Source organism: Panthera pardus, unplaced genomic scaffold (assembly GCF_024362965.1).
Source record: "Panthera pardus isolate Hobbes unplaced genomic scaffold, ASM2436296v1 HiC_scaffold_15, whole genome shotgun sequence".
Taxonomy (NCBI): domain Eukaryota; kingdom Metazoa; phylum Chordata; class Mammalia; order Carnivora; family Felidae; genus Panthera; species Panthera pardus.
Window position 1 is genome coordinate 18,138,295 of NW_026526710.1, and position 19,027 is coordinate 18,157,321.

General features: G+C 38.2%; 1 protein-coding gene across 3 annotated transcripts in view; it reads left to right on the forward strand.

The window, feature by feature from the left end:
- Positions 1-19,027, forward strand: part of TTC28 (tetratricopeptide repeat domain 28) — a 626,630-nt gene that overhangs the window by 20,577 nt on the left and 587,026 nt on the right. For 2 of the 3 annotated variants that reach the window (XM_019426523.2, XM_053902214.1), the window contains exon 2: positions 18,495-18,773. The exons of the other annotated variant lie outside the window; for it this stretch is intronic. In XM_019426523.2, coding sequence (XP_019282068.2) covers positions 18,495-18,773 — 279 coding nt within the window. The remainder of the gene's footprint in view (positions 1-18,494; positions 18,774-19,027) is intronic. 3 annotated transcript variants of the gene reach the window in all.

The following is a 19,027-nucleotide window of genomic DNA, read 5'->3' on the forward strand; positions in this document are numbered from 1 at the left end:
AAAGCCACTGGGCAGTCATTCCTGTATAGTTCCGGACCATGCCTTTTAGCAGCCTCTCAGTTCTGGGAAGGCATAAGCTGGCTTAGGTGTACATAGTCCTTAATTAAGGATTTACTAGATTGCTACTTTTCAGCCCTTACAAATTACTGAGGGCACTTGGGCTTTTTTTTTTTTTTTTTTTTTTTTAATTTATATCCAAATTAGCATATAGTGCAACAGTGATTTCAGGAGTAGATTCCTTAGTGCCCCTTACGCATTTAGCCCACCCCCCCACACCCCCTCCAGTAACCCTCTGTTCTCCATATTTATGAGTCTCTTCTGTTTTGTCCCCCTCCCTGTTTTTATATTATTTTTGTTTCCCTTCCCTTATGTTCATCTGTTTTGTCTCTTAAAGCCCTCATATGAGTGAAGTCATATGATATTTGTCTTTCTCTGACTAATTTCGCTTAGCATAACACCCTCCAGTTCCATCCATGTAGTTGCAAAGAGGGCACTTGGGCTTTTAAATGGGGAAGTGGTGGGAGAGCTATACCTTATCAAATAGAAATGAACAGGCCCAACCAGCCCTTTTATAATGTACTCGTTCCTTTTCTTCTCCTCTCCCTTGCTCTTTCTCCCAAGTGAAAAGGAAATGTTGCAGGGACAGAAGTTCAGCACACAACTGTCTTAAACCACACATGCTATAAGAAGCATACAAAAGATGTGAGTTGGGTATACTGTCTGAAGGCAGAACACTTAATATGTTGTTGAGGGCAGAAAACTCAGACCAGTGTGTGGAAATTAATCAGGAGGCAGATTTAGGCTAATGAAAGTGTAACTGAACCAACATGGGTATCCTCCTTGGTGGGTCATAGAAACTATACCAGGTGAGTTGTTGCACAAAGTTTATTTGCAGCAAATAAGGAGATTACGGGAAATAGCTTCCAGAGCTGTGACTCCCAGAATGAGAGAGAAAGAGAGAGAAGGGGCTGGCAGGGGGGAGAGAGAATGGGTACCTTTTGTTTAGGATTAGGATGAATATTTAGAAGGGAAGCCTTGTCATCCTATGTAGAGGTGGGAATAAGGTCCCACATGCGCCTTAAGGAAACATGCCTATACTTACATTGTATGTTATGTAAATGAGGCTTGTACTCCTCTTTGGATGGGGATTTTAGTATAATGAGCTAAGGGTAATTGCCATTCATTCCAGGGGTCACTCGATGGCCCATCTCTGCAGGCGAACGTCAGGGGTTTAGTTCAAGCTGTCGAGGTCTGGAGGTCTAGGTGGTCTGAGCCGGTGGGAGGTCTTGTCAGGACAGTTGCTGTCACCTGAGGGGTGGTTTTGGGTTTCCTTCCCCTGAGTTAAGAGGTAAGCTGGAAAGAAGGAAAGAAGAGCTCAAGAAAAAACCGTAAGACAAAGGTTAGTGAGTACAAGCAGGTGGGCAGTAAAGATCAGGTCTTGGGATCTGGCTGGTGACAAAAGAAAAAAACCTTTCTAGACAGCAAAGAATAGGAGGTTGTATTTTCTGATGAGGGCTTGGGACAGGGTGTACCCTGAGGGCATATTCATACAATAGGGATCAAATGGGCAAATGGTAAAGATGCTGTCAATTTCCTTTTTGCAGTATTGTGATGTTTAACCTGGTGTCTCATCTGATTGAAGGACCATCCTATTGGCTGACAGCATTTTCTGAGGAAATATTTGTCTATTTCAGTTCTGGAACAAATGATAATCTCAAAGTTGTGCAATTAAATCATGGCTTAGAAGATTTTGATATGAAAAATTTCTAAGCAGACATCCACATAAACCATAGAACAAAATCTCAAGTGTTTCTATAAACTTTCAGTTCTGTGTAACATAACTCCCCTTTGAATTCTCCAGGTCAGATTACTACGAAATATTCCCTTAAGTAACTAACTAAATAAACCAAGATTACTGAGGTTTTTTTACATTTTAAATGACGTCTGGTAAAAACAATTGAATAGTTGATATCAATGGTGAGATTTTGCAGTGGTGGGGGTTCGAAGCTGACGGCCAATAAAGAATTCTTGAAGACGTCTTTGGTTGAAAAAGGTGATTTTATTAAAGCACAGGGACAGGACCTGTGGGCAGGAAGAGCTGCACTAGGGGTGTGAAGAGTGATTATATATGATGGATTTGGGGAAGTAGAGGCAAAAGGGAGGCCTCCAGGAGGACTTCCGTATGCTAAAGAGGACTCCTGAGTTACTGAGGGCTTGCTATTTATTGTCAAGCTATTTTTTCTCTAATGAGGGATTAACATTAGGACAGTAGGGGGTTCCTGGAGAAATGTTATACTCTGTATTTATCTCAAGTATTTGTCAACGGGCTGCAGGTTATAAAAAATTTAATTTTACCTGCCATTTCCTCCTTGCCTTTGTTCCCCACATCACTATGGAGGGAGGGTGATATTAAGGGCTTCTAAGAAACTGAGTCTATAGGTTTCTGGAAATGAAGCTATTGATAAGATTGCCTTTTTCTTGCAATTTACTAAGGTATTGGTAAACTGATGGAGACTCATGTTCTGTATGACTGTGATCTCTATCAGTTAACCATTTGTTTCCTTTCCTTTGTTCTTGGGCTGCTGGGAGTGCCTGAGGAATATCACACATATCCCACCTGGGGGTGGGGGGTGGGGGTTGTTAGCTTGTGCTTTGCCCTCAGCTTGCCTTATGTTCCTCATCATCAAGCTATTTCTGGTGACAATTAGCAGAATTGATTAGGCATCATAACCTTTTATTCTCCGTAGCCAGGAAACTCCCAGCAGTTCACTGTTTTGTGGACTCCAAGTGAAAGACGACTTAACTTCCGTTTTGACCTCAGACTTTCTAATTGATTAAGTTATTTGCAGCTGCATCTCTTAACTCAGGCAAAAGACCCTGAGCAAAGTATCCACTGGGGGAGGGGGGATGAAAATGATATGCCCCGATTCGAGAGACACCCCCCCCCCCCCCCCCCCCCCCCGAAAACAAACCGCCAGAGTCCAGAGCCAAAGCCAAGCGGCAAGGGTCGTTTATTGCAGGTTCGAACCCGGTCCTCCGCGCACATCGTTGCCGGTGAGGCAAGAGGCCCCGAGCAAGGATCTTACAGCTTCTTTTATAGACAGGCACAAACAAGTTAGGGATTTTTTTGAGGTTACAGAGTTGTTATAGGTTGACATTTAAATTTGAACGCTCAGCAGAACTTGATTGGTTCCCGCCTTTATTTCAAACCATTCAGCAGAACTTGATTGGTTCCCGCCTTTATGCGCCCTGGCTGGTTTCGGGAACGGCGGGGGAAGGGAAAGATCTTTTCTTTGCAGTTGTGAGTACACCTGGTAATTTTTCTCTTAGCCTCTCAAAAACTACCCCCTCAAGCAATAAGGACTGCTCTCAACCAGCAAGACCCCTCCTGATGGACATCCTTATAGTGGCCTGACCTTTACTGCCCACCTGCACACATCACCGACTTTTGTCCCACATTTTCCTTATATAAACCTGCAAGTATTTTTGGCACTTTGGAGACAGCCTTTGAGACTCTAGTCCTCCGTCTTCCCGGTGTTGGCCTCACTGGAATAAATTCCTCATTTGATTCACCACTGTTGTCTCTCCGGCTTTGGATTTTGGCAGCTGCGAGAGGCGAAACCTGGTCTGCGTGGGACACCTGGAGTCAGGTGTACTTTCATCCCAGCACCCCGGCTACACAAGGGAGGTCCATGGTTCAGTTCACAGGTACACCAAGAATTACCTGTAGACTGAGTAAACAAAATAACTTGTTTACGTGCATGCTTCTTTCCCCCCAAATTTGTATAGATACTGTTTGATTCATAAAATATACATTTATTTAAAGACAGTACTGAATTCAGAGTAGCCTTTGCTGTTTGTGTTTCTCAATTAGCTGTCTTAAAATGTACAGCTAAGAAATCAGAAAAAGGTTTTGATGTCTGAAAGGAGTCAAGAGAGGAGAAAGTATTGGCAATGATTGATCCAGATCAGATGGTGGCAAACTTTTAAAAAGGGCCTGACAGTAGATACTTAAGGTTTTATGGGCTGCAGTCTTTGTTGTGATAGTAAAGTCTGCCATTGTAACACAAAAGCAGACTTAAACAATGTATAAATAAATGGAGGTGGCTACGTTCCAAAAAAAATTTATTTCCAAGAACAGGCAGTTGAAGTTTTCTGAGCCCTGATCTAGATTTTGTGAAAGTGACTTCAAATTCTCAAAATTAACTTTAAAACAATGGAAGTGGGGGCCGCCTGGGTAGCTCAGTTGGTTAAGTGGCCGACTTCAGCTCAGGTCATGATCTTGCGGTTCGTGAGCTCAAGCCCCTCGTGGGGCTCTGTGCTGACAGCTTGGAGCCTGGATCCTGCTTCGGATTCTGTGTCTCCCTCTCTCTCTGCCTGCCGCACACCCTCTCACACTCTGTCGATCTCTCAAAATAAATAAATGTTAAAAAAAAAAAAGATGGAAGTGGACGAGGGGTTAGACTCTAATCATTTTTTATACCTTACACAACACTTGTTGATGAGGTGGACAAAGTCAAAAGAAATAGAAAAATTCAATTTCCTTATAATTTGCAGCCCATTGACAAATATCTGAAATGGGCAGAGTAGGACATTCCTCAAGGAATTCACAACTGCCTTAATGTTAATGCTTTGCTAGAGGCAAAAAACAACATTAGCTTGACAATAGCCAGACCTCCAGGATCCTACAAGTATTCTTTAACAGATGAAAATTCCTTTAGAAACTTCCTTTATGTCCTACCCCTCCCCCCATTAGAAGTATGTAATCCATCTCTCCTCACAGAGGAGCTTCTCCTGCCCATGGGTCCTGTCCCCATGCTTTAATAAAAATACCTTTTTGCACCAAATATGTCTCAAGAATTCTTTCTTGGCTGTTTACCCCTGGCTTACATCACATCAGGGTGATCAGGGACCTTTCCTGCCAACCATGACCCTTACATTGGATTAAAATATCCACTTTGTAAGTCTACTGGTAAGTGTCAAGTTTAGAATCCTGTATTTCTATCCTTTGACCTTCGTTTTATTCTCCTCTCGTTGATGTTGAATACACAGAGATTTATATTTTCATCAATTATGCATTCCTAGGTTCTGGATTGAGTCTGTTCATTTGCAGCATTCTTTCCTTCTAATTATCTCATGGTGGGCTTTTTTTGGTCATATTTATTTCAATAAAAGGTAGTTCCTTTTCCTTGATTCTAGTGCACTTCACTTTGGGACTTTCTGGTAAAATAGTGAAAGACTTGAAATGGATTTGGAAAAAGATTACTAGGTGCCTTCGGTTGAGTAGGTTGCCTGGAATGTGTGTACCTTTCTGGATTATCTGATTCTATGAAGTTTTCACCTTTCATGGTCTTTGAACTGCTTTATACTTCTGTTCATTGTCCAAACTGATAGCAATGCAAATTATTCTTGTCCATAGATATGCAAATGATTATTTCCAGGTGGAGGGGCAATTGATTTCACTTTCTTCCTCTGGAAAGGCCAGTTTGCATCTATTTGCAGAGAAATTTATTTCAGCATTTTTGATTGCCTATACATGGGGGGTACTTTGAACATTTTACTGGGTTACTCATTAATTAATGAGTTAAGTAAAGTCTTTGAAGTGTGTTCATTTCGTATTTGTATGAGAGTCGTAGTTTTACTTTTACAAGAATGGATATTATAACAGGAACAAAGGCTACTTAGTGGTTTTTATTCACTAGTTCACCTGTCATAAAATGCATTTCAAAAAAGAACATGAAAGTACTAGTAAGCTCAGAGATAAATAACACCCTCAGGAATTTTATTATTTGTCGTAATTGCTGAAAAATGGTGTGAAAATTGCTGAAAATTTAAGGGCATGATATAACGTAAATTATGCTTATATGTTAGTTTAAGTTGCATGTATTTGTAACTTGGTTGAATTTGACATTTTAATAACTAACTTTGACATGTGTGTTTTGAGTATCTGTTATTAGGATGGGCTGGAGCGGGCAAATGCTGACCCCCCAGGCATGGGATGGCTTTGCTATTTTCCACATTAGTCTTAAAAGAAGGGGCTTGGCTGTTTACCTAATAAAATGATATCAACTTATTTATAATCGTCTGAAGTTAATAGAACAGTGTAGAAACACAAAGTTATGAATATCAGATTTATGTTTGTTAAAAAACAAAATTCATCTGAGTAGATGTGAAGATCTAATGGCTTTATTCAGTGATTCTTGAATCAGGCAGATTCTGACTAGCAAGTAGAAAGGAGCTCTGGGGAGACACCGAATGGAGGGCTTTTATAGGCAGAAGGGGTCAGAAAAAGGAAGTTTCTAACAAAGAGTGGATTGTTTCAGGCAAGGTCACCTTCCTTTGGGGGAAGGGTGGGGGTGGAGGGCTGTCATGCAAATTATCTCACTAGTGCTGATCAGGTAATTCCAGACTGAGTTGTTACAGGTTACATCCCTGAGAGAGGTTGAAACTACAATTAGGTTAGATATTAGGTCTTGATTTGCTGTCATGGGGCAAGTGAACTCCATTTTGGGCCTGTTGTTCCTTTTTTGAGGGGGGAGGATGCAGGCAGGGAAGGGACAGAGAGGGAGGGAATCCCAAGCAGCCTCCTTGCTGCCAGTGCCAGCTTAGAGCCCGATGCTGAGCTGGAACTCATGAACTGCAAAATGATGACCTTGAGTTGAAATCAAGAGTCGACACTTAACCAGCTGAGCCACCCAGGCACGCCTAATCATCCCTTTTGATCAGACTCTCACATTAACTGAGAGACACGATAAAAATTTAAATCATTAATGTCACTCCCATCTATTGCTCTGAAGTTCTTGAAGTTTTTGTGGATCCTTTGTGTGGTGTTCATGACATTTGTTGCTTAATCTCATATTCACAGGGCACAACTTCAGGTTCACATTTTTTTAAAGTGGGTCATTCTCTTTGTTCCTTTTCTGATGTTCCAGTCTTAGGAAGATCATTTGCTTGGTGGTAAGTGTGAGCAAAGGCGTTTAAAGCCTTTGAGAGAATACAGCATGTTAGGGAGACTGCTATGACTATGATAAGCAGGATAATTCCCAACATCTGGAGTTCACTTACCGTGGTCCCTAAGACCCAAACAAATCAAAATCAGGTAGGTCATAGAAAGACCTCATTGGAGGGGTCACTTGAAATTTTTTTTTTTTTTTAGTATTTATTTTTGATAGAGAATGAGAGAGTGTGATCAGGAAAGGGGCAGAGAGAGAGACAGAGGGAGACACAGAATCCAAAGCAGGCTACAGGTTCCCAGCTGTTAGCACAGAGCCTGATGAGGGGCTCGAACTCACGTACCTCAAGATCATGACCTGAGCCAAAGTTGGATCTTAACCAACTGAGCCACCCAGGCGCCCTGAAGGAGTCACCTTTTTAAGCCAAGTGGCTTGCTCAGTAATCTTATGTACCTGAGTTTCAGCTTCCCCATGGGTGTTAATCCAGGTGCAGCAGGTGGTGTTGGCCAGGGAAGTAGGGCCCTGCCAAAGGAAGCAAATCTAGAATCATGAGTGCCTCCTGGTAATTCCCATTTCAGTCCGTGGTTCAGTACTGGAAAGGTGACAGCCGTGGAAGCCAGTGAAATTTTAAGGGTTTGTAGACCACACATGCCTTTTTATTCTGGTTATCCTTGCCTATGTTCCTTTCTTTGTATAGAGCTTGTACATAAAGTTCCCCAAGTTTGGGGTTGTTAACCAGAGACAGGGAAAAGACCAGAGTGGGGTGGGGGGGAGTGTCTCTAGCATCATGGATAGATCAGAGATCTTGATGAAAAATCCAGCAGTTGAAAGTTTGTTACTCTTAACAATGGTCTGGGATACATGAATGATGGCATTGTGTTTCCAGGCCAGTGCTGAGTAAAGGAAAGAAAGAAGAGGATTTCATGTTTAGTTAAAGTATGTAGTCTTTTTTTTTTTTTTTTAATTTTTTAAAAATGTTTTTATTTATTTTTGAAGGAGAGAGAGACAGAGCATGAGGGGGGAGGAGCAGAGTGAGAGGGAGACAGAATTTGAAGCAGGCTCCAGGCTCTAAGCTGTCAGCACAGAGCCTGATGCGGGGCTTGAACTCACGAACTGTGAGATCATGACCTGAGCTGAAGTCGGACACTTAACTGACTGAGCCACCCCGGCGCCCGAGAGAGTATGTAGTCTTGATGTGTGGCATTGGGAGCAGTTTATCTTGAGGTCAGCTCCTGCTCTTTTTAGTTAATTTGATTTTGAGGTGTCCAGCTGGTGTATAGGACCAGATGTCAGGTGGAAACTTACTCAGCTGTGAGGTATATACCCAAGATTCAAGGATATATCCCAGAGACCCGAGTCTCTGAGGTTTGGCTGCCGACTGGGTAGTGAGGAAACCCTGGTATAGTCCTTTCCAGGGAGATTTGTGGGAAGTCTTTGTTCTTAAGGAGACTAAATTAGAAGGTGGGAGAAAACTGGAAATGTTAATTTGGAGAGTTGTAGACAGATATTTGAGGAAACTTAGAATTCAGGATCTAATCCAGTCACATGTATATAACGAAACCTCAAAGGCAGTTGACAGGATTAGAGGCTAATATAGGCAAAGGTACACAAACATAATTTTTCTCTCTACAGTTACCCCCATTTTTTTCTTCTACAAAAGATGATTATAGTAAAACTAATTTGTTTGCATCTAACTTGGCTTGATTACTTACATAAATGTAGCAAGAATAGTGATGGACCATATAAGCTCTTTTTAAGGCTGTTTGGCTGAAACTTTTTATCTCGGGTGGGATTCTTAAAAGCCTCTGAGGCTAGGAAGCCAAGCCAAGCCAAGGACTGACCATCAGATTTTGCTTGCAGTACTTTTCCAGTCAAAGCCTTGGCAACGTTTCCAATTGTGTCCTGTTATATGGAGAACATATTCTTAATGAACTTATGTAAATAACTGGGGGCACCTGGGTGGCTTAGTCGGTTGAGCGCCTGACTTCAGCTCAGGTCATGATCTCACAGTTTGTGAGTTCTAGTCCCTTATCAAGCTCTGTGTTGGCAGCTCAGAGCCTGGAGCCTGCTTTTGATTCTGTGTCTCCCTCTCTGTCTCCTTCAAAAATAAATAAACATTAAAAGAAAAAAAAAAAAAAACAGCTAAAGTGCTATGAAGATAATACCTCAGGAGTTTCTGAATTCTGGATGGATCAAATGGGGAGAAAAAGTAAGTCTTTTATCTTTGTTTACAATGGGCTACATTACCAAATTGTAAGTCATAGGTAGCTTAAGAGAAAAAGTATATTTAAAGCTGGGAAAAACCCAAAACATTAAAAAGCCAGCAATGTTTCAGACAAAAAGTCATACAAATTTATAATATTCCTCCTTAGTTAATTCAGTCCCATATAATTAGTACTTTTTTTGCTTGAATCCAGTTTAGTTTATGATTTTAAAGCTTTCAGAACTCTGTACTTGTCAAAATCCTATCCATGAATCTTCTCCTTTTTTTTTTTAAGTTTATTTGAGACAGAGAGGAAGAGAGAGAGAGAGAGAGAGAGAGAGAGAGAGAGAGAGAATGCATGTGAGCAGGGGAGGGGCAGAGAGAGAAGGAGAGAGAAAGAATCACAAGCAGGCCCCATACTGTCAGTGCGGAGCCCCGATGCCTGGCTTGAACTTACAAACCATGAGGTCATAACCTGAACTGAAATCAAGAGTTGGACACCCAACGGACTGAGCCACCCAGGCACCCCTCCATTAATCTTCTTGACAATGAAACACTTTTGCAAAACATTTGAGTACAACAATAACTCTGTAAATGATAAAAGATTTTAAATCCCCATTGTTAAAGATCTGATGAGAGAGTTCATTACAGTGGAAACAACAAGGAAATTTGGTTATTTCTGTGATACACAACATTTAAAAATAACTGGAATTATGACTGATAACATTATATACCAGGGCATATCAGATTTCTAAGAACTTCATACAATTTCGAGCATACTTATAAGGTATACATATACAAAGATAACAGAAAGAAAGCTTAGTATTATTTTTTGATAATGCTTCCAATATAATGTAACATCAAATAGCCCTAATTATTTTAACATTTCCTTTTTTAGAAGGAGAGAGAGAATAAATCTTTTGAGATATTCCAGAGACCCTCTGAAAAATCCCAAAGTTAAAAGAACTCCATTTAGGATTTGGTTTGGGGAAGTTTGTCAAAAATATCAAAGGTTTTAAAATACTTGGTCAGGTAGGTTGTTGTGAAACAACAGTTACCCATCTAAGCATAGTGACATAAAAGACTTGCAGGCAAATACAGAAAGTTACCTCATTGTAAAGAAACCCAACTAACAAAACCCAAAAAACCATAGCTCTTTTAACAGAGAGGATTTAGGGGCACCTGAGTGGCTCAGTTGATTAAGTGTCTGGCTTTGGCTCAGGTCATGATCCCATGGTTTGTGGGTTCGAGCCCCGCATCGTGCTCTGTGCTGACAGCACAGAGCCTGGAGCCTGATTCAGATTGTGTGTCTCCCTCTCTCTCTATTGCTCCCCCACTCGTGCTCTTTGCCTCTCTCTCAAAAATAAACATTTTTAAAAAATTAAAAAAAAATAGAGAAGATTCAGCTTTCTTGAGTAATTAAACACCTGATAAAGTCAACACAGGAAATTATTTTGCCAGGACACACAATCTTTGTTTTCTCTGAAGATTACGTTAAGAGGTGAAGAAAAATCTTTCATACTCTCTTAGCAAGAACAGACCAAGAGTCCAAGAAAACTTTGTCCTTTTAACAGAGAGACAGCCAAATTCTAATTTTGCACCAACTTACTTTTTATATTAAAGCTTATTTGCTTGGGGTGCCTGAGTGGCTCAGTCAGTTGGACATCCAATGTTGATTTCTCCTCAGGTCATGGTCCCAGGGTTGTGGGATTGAGTGCTGTGTTGGGCTCCTCGCTGAGCGAGCATCTTGCTTAAGATTGTTACTCTCTCTCCCTCTGCCTCTCTCCCCCTCTTGTGCTCTGTCTCTGTCTCTGTCTCTCAAAGAAAAAAAATAAAAAATATATTAAAAAGTTCATTTGCTTAATTAAATTTATTCTAATCTTAGCCAGTCATAACCAGCTTAAAATTCTTCTCTGAAGATTCCTTTTCTGCAAAACTTAGTGGCTTTAATTGCATATGTTAAAATTTAAAGCCTTCAAAAAGCCTGAATTTTTACTGAAAATAGAGAAGTAAACAGTTATGAACTATTAGCATTTTGTGGGTTGAATGAAGTTCTTAACAGTTGGTTCAATATTCTGTGCGTTGTGTTTCAAATTATACTTTTTATAATTTCTAGAAAACATGCTTTCTCATAATGACTTTCTCGGTCTGACATAAAACATGTTTTGTTATTGATCTCCATTTATTAATTACCTCCTGTATTTTGTGTTATCTATCCATCTATCTTAAACTTCACAAGTAATTATAGTTAGAATAATAGTATTTATTTATATTTATTTATAACTATTATTATTTTTATTCCTTTCTTACTACATTTCTGTTTTCCTTCAATATTTCTTTTAGTGAAGGCCTATTGTTGATGCATTCCTTTGGTTTTGGTTTGTTTGTACAAATATTTATTTTACCTTTTGAAAAATTTTGATACATTAGCATACCATAAAATTCACCATTTAAAAGCATACAATTCAGTGTTTTTTTAGTATATTCACAACCATCACCACTAATTCCAGAACATTTCCATCACCTTCAAAAAAAGCCCTCATTGGGTCACCCATTTTCCCCTACCTCTAGCCCCCTGGCAACAAGTAATTTGCTTTCTGTCTCAATGGGCATGCCTTTCATGGACATTTGATATAAATGGAATCATACAAAGCGTGGCCTTGTGTCTGGCTTCTTTCCCTTAACATAGTGTTTTAAAGATTCATCCATGTGCTCATGTGTGTCAGTAGTTTATTGCTTTTCATTGTTCCATTGTATGGCTATGCCACATTTTGTTTATTCATTCATCAGTTGATGGACATTTGAGTTGTTGGCTTTTATAAATAATGCTTCTGTAAATATTTGTGTACAAGTCGTATGGAACACAACAATTCATTTGGGTAAATCCTTTGGAGTGGAATTGCTGGGTCATATGATAACTCCATGTTTAACTTTTTGAGGATGTGACAAACCGTTTTCCAGAGTAACTTTACCATTTAAAATTCTACCAGCATTGTATGATGGCTCCTGTTTCAACTTCATTTTTGAACAATATTTTCTCTGGGTATAGACTTTTAGATTAGCTATTTCATCTTCCCTCATTTCTGTTAAGCTTTGAAGATAATGTGTCTTTTCCTGTCCTCTATCTGTTTTAATATTTTCTCTTTGTTTTTGGTTTTTAGGAGTTTGACCATGATGTGTGTAGGTCTAGTTTTTTTGTTATTTTGGGGTTGAATGAAGTTCTTAACATTTGGTTCAGTATTCTATGCGTTGTGTTTCATCGGTTTTAGAAAATTCTTGGTCATGAGGTATTCAAATATTGCTTCTACTTCCTTCTCTTTCTTCTGAGATTTCACTGCAGGTGTGTTAGACTTCTTAGGCATGTTTCTTATTTATGTCTCTTGTGTACCTATTTTCTCCCCCACCCCTTTCTTTTTGGGTGTATTTCATTTTGGGTATTTTCTATGGACTTTTCTTCCAGTTTATTAATCCTGCCATTTGTTATGTCACATCTTGTAAACCCATCCACAAAGTTGCTAATTTGAGGTATTATATAGTTTAGTTTTGGGATGTACATTGAATTCTTTATTATAAGGTCACTTCTCCAGTGAGATCTTGTCTTAACCTATTTTGTTTTTGAAATATACAACTAATATGTGTTATCCATATGGGACTTCGGTGTAAATTCAAAAAAGGTCCTACTCCCTAGGCATAAGAATAACTTGGTGAGTGGAGAATAACTTTGTAAGACTTAAAAAGTGGTAGCCCCTTTCCTGTAGGCCATGCAGCTCTGGGCCAGGGGACAAAGGCTGGTTTTGTATCTCCCTTTTGTCTTCTCATCCAGACATACTTAGAAAGTGAACAGATTCTACAACTATATATATATATATATATATATATATATATATATATATATATGCCCTAATATATAATAGTAAGCTATGCTCTGTTTTCAGAGTTTTTTTTTTCATATTTTGAAAAAAGCTAATATATGCATATAGTAAAATATCAGATAGTATAAAGTGGAAATGTTGGGTACCTTCCTAATGCTTTCCAGTCCTGAAATAATTTTCTATTGAGGCAGTTACTCTACTGGTTTATGTATTGTTTCTGGCATAATTAGTCCATATATATTTAAGCATGTAACTGTGTGTATGTTTATGTATTATTTCCTCCCCCCACCCCTTTTTTCATGGGATATAACATATTCTGTATCGCTGTTCTGCAACTTGATTCTTTTCTGTTTTTCCATATCAGTATGTAAAACCTGCCTCATTCTTTTGGCTGGATTTGTAGTGTCAATTATTGATCTGATTATTTTGATGTAATGAAAACTGTTTTTCTGTTGTCTAACATTTAGGTTATTTCTAACCTCATGCTAATACAAATGATGCTGTTATGAATATCTTGCATATGTGACTTTGCTTACATAGGTAAATGTGTCTTCAGGATAAATGACCAGAAGTGGAAAAAATTTCTAGAATTCAAAGGATACGTACCTTTTGTAACTATTCCTTAGTTCTATAATGAAATCATATCATTTACCACTTCCATCAACAATGTATGAATGTAACTTTTTCTTTATTCCCCTTACTATGAAAATGTACTGATAATTTTTTTCCATTAGTATGAGAGAAGAAAAATAATATCTCAGGGTTTAATTTTCTTTTAAAATAACTGAAGTCATGGGGTGCCTGGCTGGCTCTGTTGGTTGAGCACATGACTCTTGATCTCAGGTTCGAGAGTTTAAGCTCCATGTTGGACCTGGAGCTTACTTTAAAAGAAAAAACAAAAAAACTGAAGTCACACATTAAAAAACATGTGCTTAAAAGCCATGTGGATCTCCTTTCTTACTGCCTGTGCATATTCTTTGTCCATTGGATTTTTTATTTGTAGATTTTTATATAGTAAGAAAATTAGCTTTTTATTATATGTTGCAAAGAGTTTTAAAATTGATTTGTTACTCATATTTTCACTTTTTTTAAATTTATTTTTTCTTAGATATTTAAAGCTTTTATGTTGTCAGATTTATGTCTTTTATGTCTTTAGGTTGTGTTATAATTAGAAAGGCCTTCCTTAGCTTAGATGATAAAAAATTCTTCTATATTTCATTTTAATAATTTAATAGTTTATTTTAAACATTTAATTCTTTGATTCATGTATCATTTTTTGATATAAAGGATGAGAAGTATTTTTCTGTATCATTTGAATGCTCAAAATTTATAACTGGTCTGGAACTATTACAGTTTAGTAATTGTATGTGGCTGAGTATTCTGAGCCTATTTCATTTATGTTATTGCCACTATCATTTCAAGATGAGTTTGTCAGAGGATCATTGAAAAATATCGACCATGTTAATATTTGTTGACATCCTTAAACTGTAAATACTGGAAATATATGAGAAAAGAAAGAATATTATAATCAGTTAATCTAACTAAATTAGTGATTCAGAAGTTTATTTTAGTTTAGTTTATTTTTTTGAGAGAGAAAGAGCACAAGTGAGTGAGGGGCAGAGAGACAGAATCCCAGAAGGGATAGAGAGAGAGAGAGAGAGAGAGAGAGAGAGAAATAAGTGGGGTTCACCCAAAGTGGGATCATGTTTTTACCTGAAGTGGGGCTTGAGCTCACCTGATGAGAGACTTGAACTCACGAACTGTGAGATCATGACCTGAGCCAAAGTCAGATGCTTAACGACTGAGCCACCTAGGAGCCCTGAAATTTCATTTTATTTTTTAAAATCTCCATGGTACTATCCACTCTGTTTCTGAATTTAATATGGCCAGTTTTTCCAAGTACTGTATATATAATCTGAAATACATGCAGGGGCCTTTTTTCCCCCCTCTCTGTCATGCCAAGGTTATTAATAGCAGAGAAGATAAAGAGGAACTAGGTAGATTATATTCCTTTCTTTAACCATACACAAAATGCTATTTATTAGCCTCCTAAGGATAACACCATAACTAGCTTATTAGAAACAGGCATAGTTTGACAGTTTAGAAGCTTCTGTGGACACTTATTAGAGTGCTTTTTTCTTTTAAATTTATGGACACGTGGTGGTGGTGATTTAGTATTTATTTATAATCTAGTATTTATAATCTGTCTGCACTAGCACTTTTCCATGGTGTTTTACTTTGCTCTCAGAGGCTTTATTTAGTAGTTTATACCAGAGGGTTTTTGTTTGTTTGTTTTTTAAGTAGGCTCTACACCCAACATGGGGCTTGAACTCATGACTCTGAGATCAAGGGTCACATACTCTACCAACTGGGCCAGCTAGGCACTCTAGTTTATAACAGAGTTTTAGCAACTTCCTGTCTGGGAACATACTCTACCAAAAAGATCCTTTGATCTCATATGTATGGTATCTCCTGTCTGAGATTCACAGTGTGTAAAATAAAAGCTCTGAGGTCTTCCACTAAAGCAGAAACTCGTTTTCCTTGTTCCTCCAAGTATCCTGAGGACCTAGGGTTCTTAGGGGTGCATAATTTGGGAAATGTTACTTTATATTACTGTATATGGAGGTAGTGGAATGCAGAACTTTTCTTAATTTGATTCTTATTTGTGTTGGCATTGAACCAAATTATTACTCTGAGAAGTAGGGAGGGGATGCTCTAATAGTAGGATCATGTCTTTTTCACTTTTAAGCTACATTTGAAGCTAACCATTTTACTGTTAAAGGCTGTTATTTATATTTTTATGTCATACCCTTGAGTTTTCAAATATAGAATTGGTTTTCATAACTTATGGCTAGTACTGCCCTTATTTTGGACTCCTGATGACTATATTTTCCAAAATGAAATCAGTTTTATACATTGTCAGTATCTCAATACATTGGTTTGATGATGTGGATAAAAAAATTAAGAATCAAGACTCTTTAAAGGAAAATCCTTGTTTGGTAAATGTTACGTAGTCCGTTAATTTTCAAACAGTATGTTTCATGATCATAATTTAAAACAGCAACAACAGACTAACCAGAATACAATCTTGGTTTGTCACTTCCAGTATGAGGAAGTTGAGAGATATAACTTGAACACTGATATTGGACATTTCTAGAATATATTTTATTATTCTTATTTTTTTAATTTTATTTTATTTTGAGAGAGAGAATGCACAGAGAGAGAGAGAGGGAGAGAGAATCACAAGCAGGCTCTGCATTGCCAGCACAGAGCCCAATGCAGAGCTCGAATTCTCGAACTGTGAGATCAGGACCTGAGCCGGAAACCAAGAGTCGGACACACAACTAAATGAGCCACCCAGGCGCCCCAAGAATATTTTTAATGTTTCAAATTGTCATGGAAATCTAGTTCATGATATTCCTGTAAACAGGAAAAATAGTAATTGTCTGTGTGAAGATTAGCTCTGCTTTTTTCCTCCTTTCTGTGGAATTTGTCCTTTGTCCTCTGTGAAGAGTCTGGTACTTTTTAAGTATTGGTTGTGTTACATCTCAGATCTGTCCTCTTTTTTTTTTTTTTTTTTTTTTAAGATTTATTTATTTAAGTAATCTCTATACCCAACATGGGACTCGAACTCATAACCCTGAGATTAAGAGTCACATGCTCTACCACTTGAGCCAGCCAGGCACCCCTGTGTTCTTTTGAATGGAGGGACTTAGTCTTAAAGAAAGACATGAGGAAGAAAATTATACTTTACACTTTTTGTTTTAATTGTACTCAGGGCAAGTCTGCTTAGAATTGCAAACTGTCTCTCTGGATACTGATGTCTTAAGTTTCTTCTCTTGACACTCTGATGCAGTTCCTAATTTTCCTATTTTAAAAATAAGTAACGTTTGACTCATTCACCACTCCCTTTGGTTTTAAGGTCAGTGTTATTAAGTCATAGGAAACTTAATGATTTGGAAGAAATCAACATAAAAAACGGGTCTTAAATTGCCAAGATACAGTTTACGGCAGGTATTTTGTTTTTCTTTTTGGTGATTTACAAAAACTGGTGTTTGTCTTTGAAATTCCATGGTAGAAGCCCAATTACCAAATTTGTCAGTCTAAAAGATTCATTGATACATTAAAATTTATGTTTTTAAATTTTTTAAATTTTTAAATTTTAGAACTCACATATACTTACTGTATAACATTTGGATAAAAAGGTAACTCTGGGGTGCCTGGGTGGCTCAGTTGGTTGAGTGCCTGACTTCGGCTCAGGTCATGATCTCGCGGTCTGTGAGTTCAAGCCCCGCGTCGGGCTCTGTGCTGACAGCTCAGAGCCTGGATCCTCTTTCAGATCCTGTGTCTCCTTCTCTGTCTGCCCCCACCCCTCCTCTCTCTCTCTCTCTCTCAAAAATAAATAAACATTAAAAAAATAAAAAAAAATAAAGATAACCCATAATTTTATATCCAGAGATAACTTAGCATAGTTATTATTTTGATCGTTTATTTCATTTTCTGAGTGCAACTATCTTAATATAGTTTAGATCATGTTTTCTGTATTGACTTGTATTTGTATTTTTTCCCTTAATATAAATAACTTTATGCACGTGTGTATGTAATCTCTATACCCAACATGTGGCTTTAACTCAGGTCCCAAGATCAAGAGTCTCATGCTCTACTGAGTGAGCCAGCCAGGCACCCTCACTTAGTAGAACTGTAAATTGCCAGGAAAAAGTCTAAGTATTCTTTTGCATTCACTCATTCATTCATTCATTCATTCATTCGTTTATTCAGTCATTCTGTCAATCCAAAAAGTATGAATATAAATATGCATGTTTTTTAAAGTTTGTTTTGAGAGAGAGAGGCAGAGAGAGAGGGAGAGAGAGAATTCCAAGCAAGTTCCTCCGTGAGTGCAGAGCCTGATGTAGGACTCCATTTCACGAACCACAAGAACACAACATGAGCAGAGATCAAGATTAGGATGCTTAACCAACAGAGCCACTCAAGTACCCCTAAATATGTATGTTTATAACTATATGTATATATATAAAACAGATACATATATATATATATATATGTATATATATATATATATATATATATATATATATATATATGCATTCAAAGTACTATGTTGGCTGCTTCTTTGAAAGGTTATTAACTTTCAGGCTACAAAAGTTTACTATATAAAGCAGACCATGAAGAATGTCTCTGTTCTTTTATTTATTTATTTTTACTTTTGAGAGAGCACAGGCAGGGAAGGGGCAGAGAGAGAGGGGGACAGAAGATCTGAAGAAGGCTCTGCGCTGACAGCAAGAGCCTGAGTAAGGGACTTGAACTCACGAACCGTGAGATCATGACCTGAGCCGACGTCAGACGCTCAACCAACTGGACACCCAGGCACCCCAGAATGTCCCTCTTCTCTTGAAATTCAGACAAAGAAACCCTCTGGATTATCTGACAAAGTTTCTTTGTTTGTAGATTCCTCTCTTTGGTGCTAAGACTATTGGTCGGAGAAGTCCTGATGGACCAGTGTTGAGCAAAGCTGAATTTGTTGAGAAAGTTCGTCAGAGTAACCAGGCCTGTCATGATGGAGATTTTCATACAGCTATTGTTCTGTACAATGAAGCCCTGGCTGTTGACCCTCAGAACTGCATCTTATACAGCAATAGATCTGCAGCCTATATGAAAATCCAGCAGTATGACAAGGCACTGGACGATGCAATCAAAGCTCGACTTCTCAATCCCAAATGGCCAAAGGTAGAAATTTCATTTACTTTCACAGAATCTTTTGTGCTGATTTCTTATTTTAATGTATCATTTCATTGAATTTGCAGTTGTTAATATTTTGATACTCTGTACTTCAGCAAAATGTTGAATGGCCTCATTGAGCTGGTATGCTAGTGAATGGCTTCCTTTTTTATGCTTTGTAATAGTGCTCTCCATGTTCAAGTTTAATTCTTTTCCTGTATGTTTGAAATTTGAAATTTTTTTCTACTCAGCTTCTTGATAGG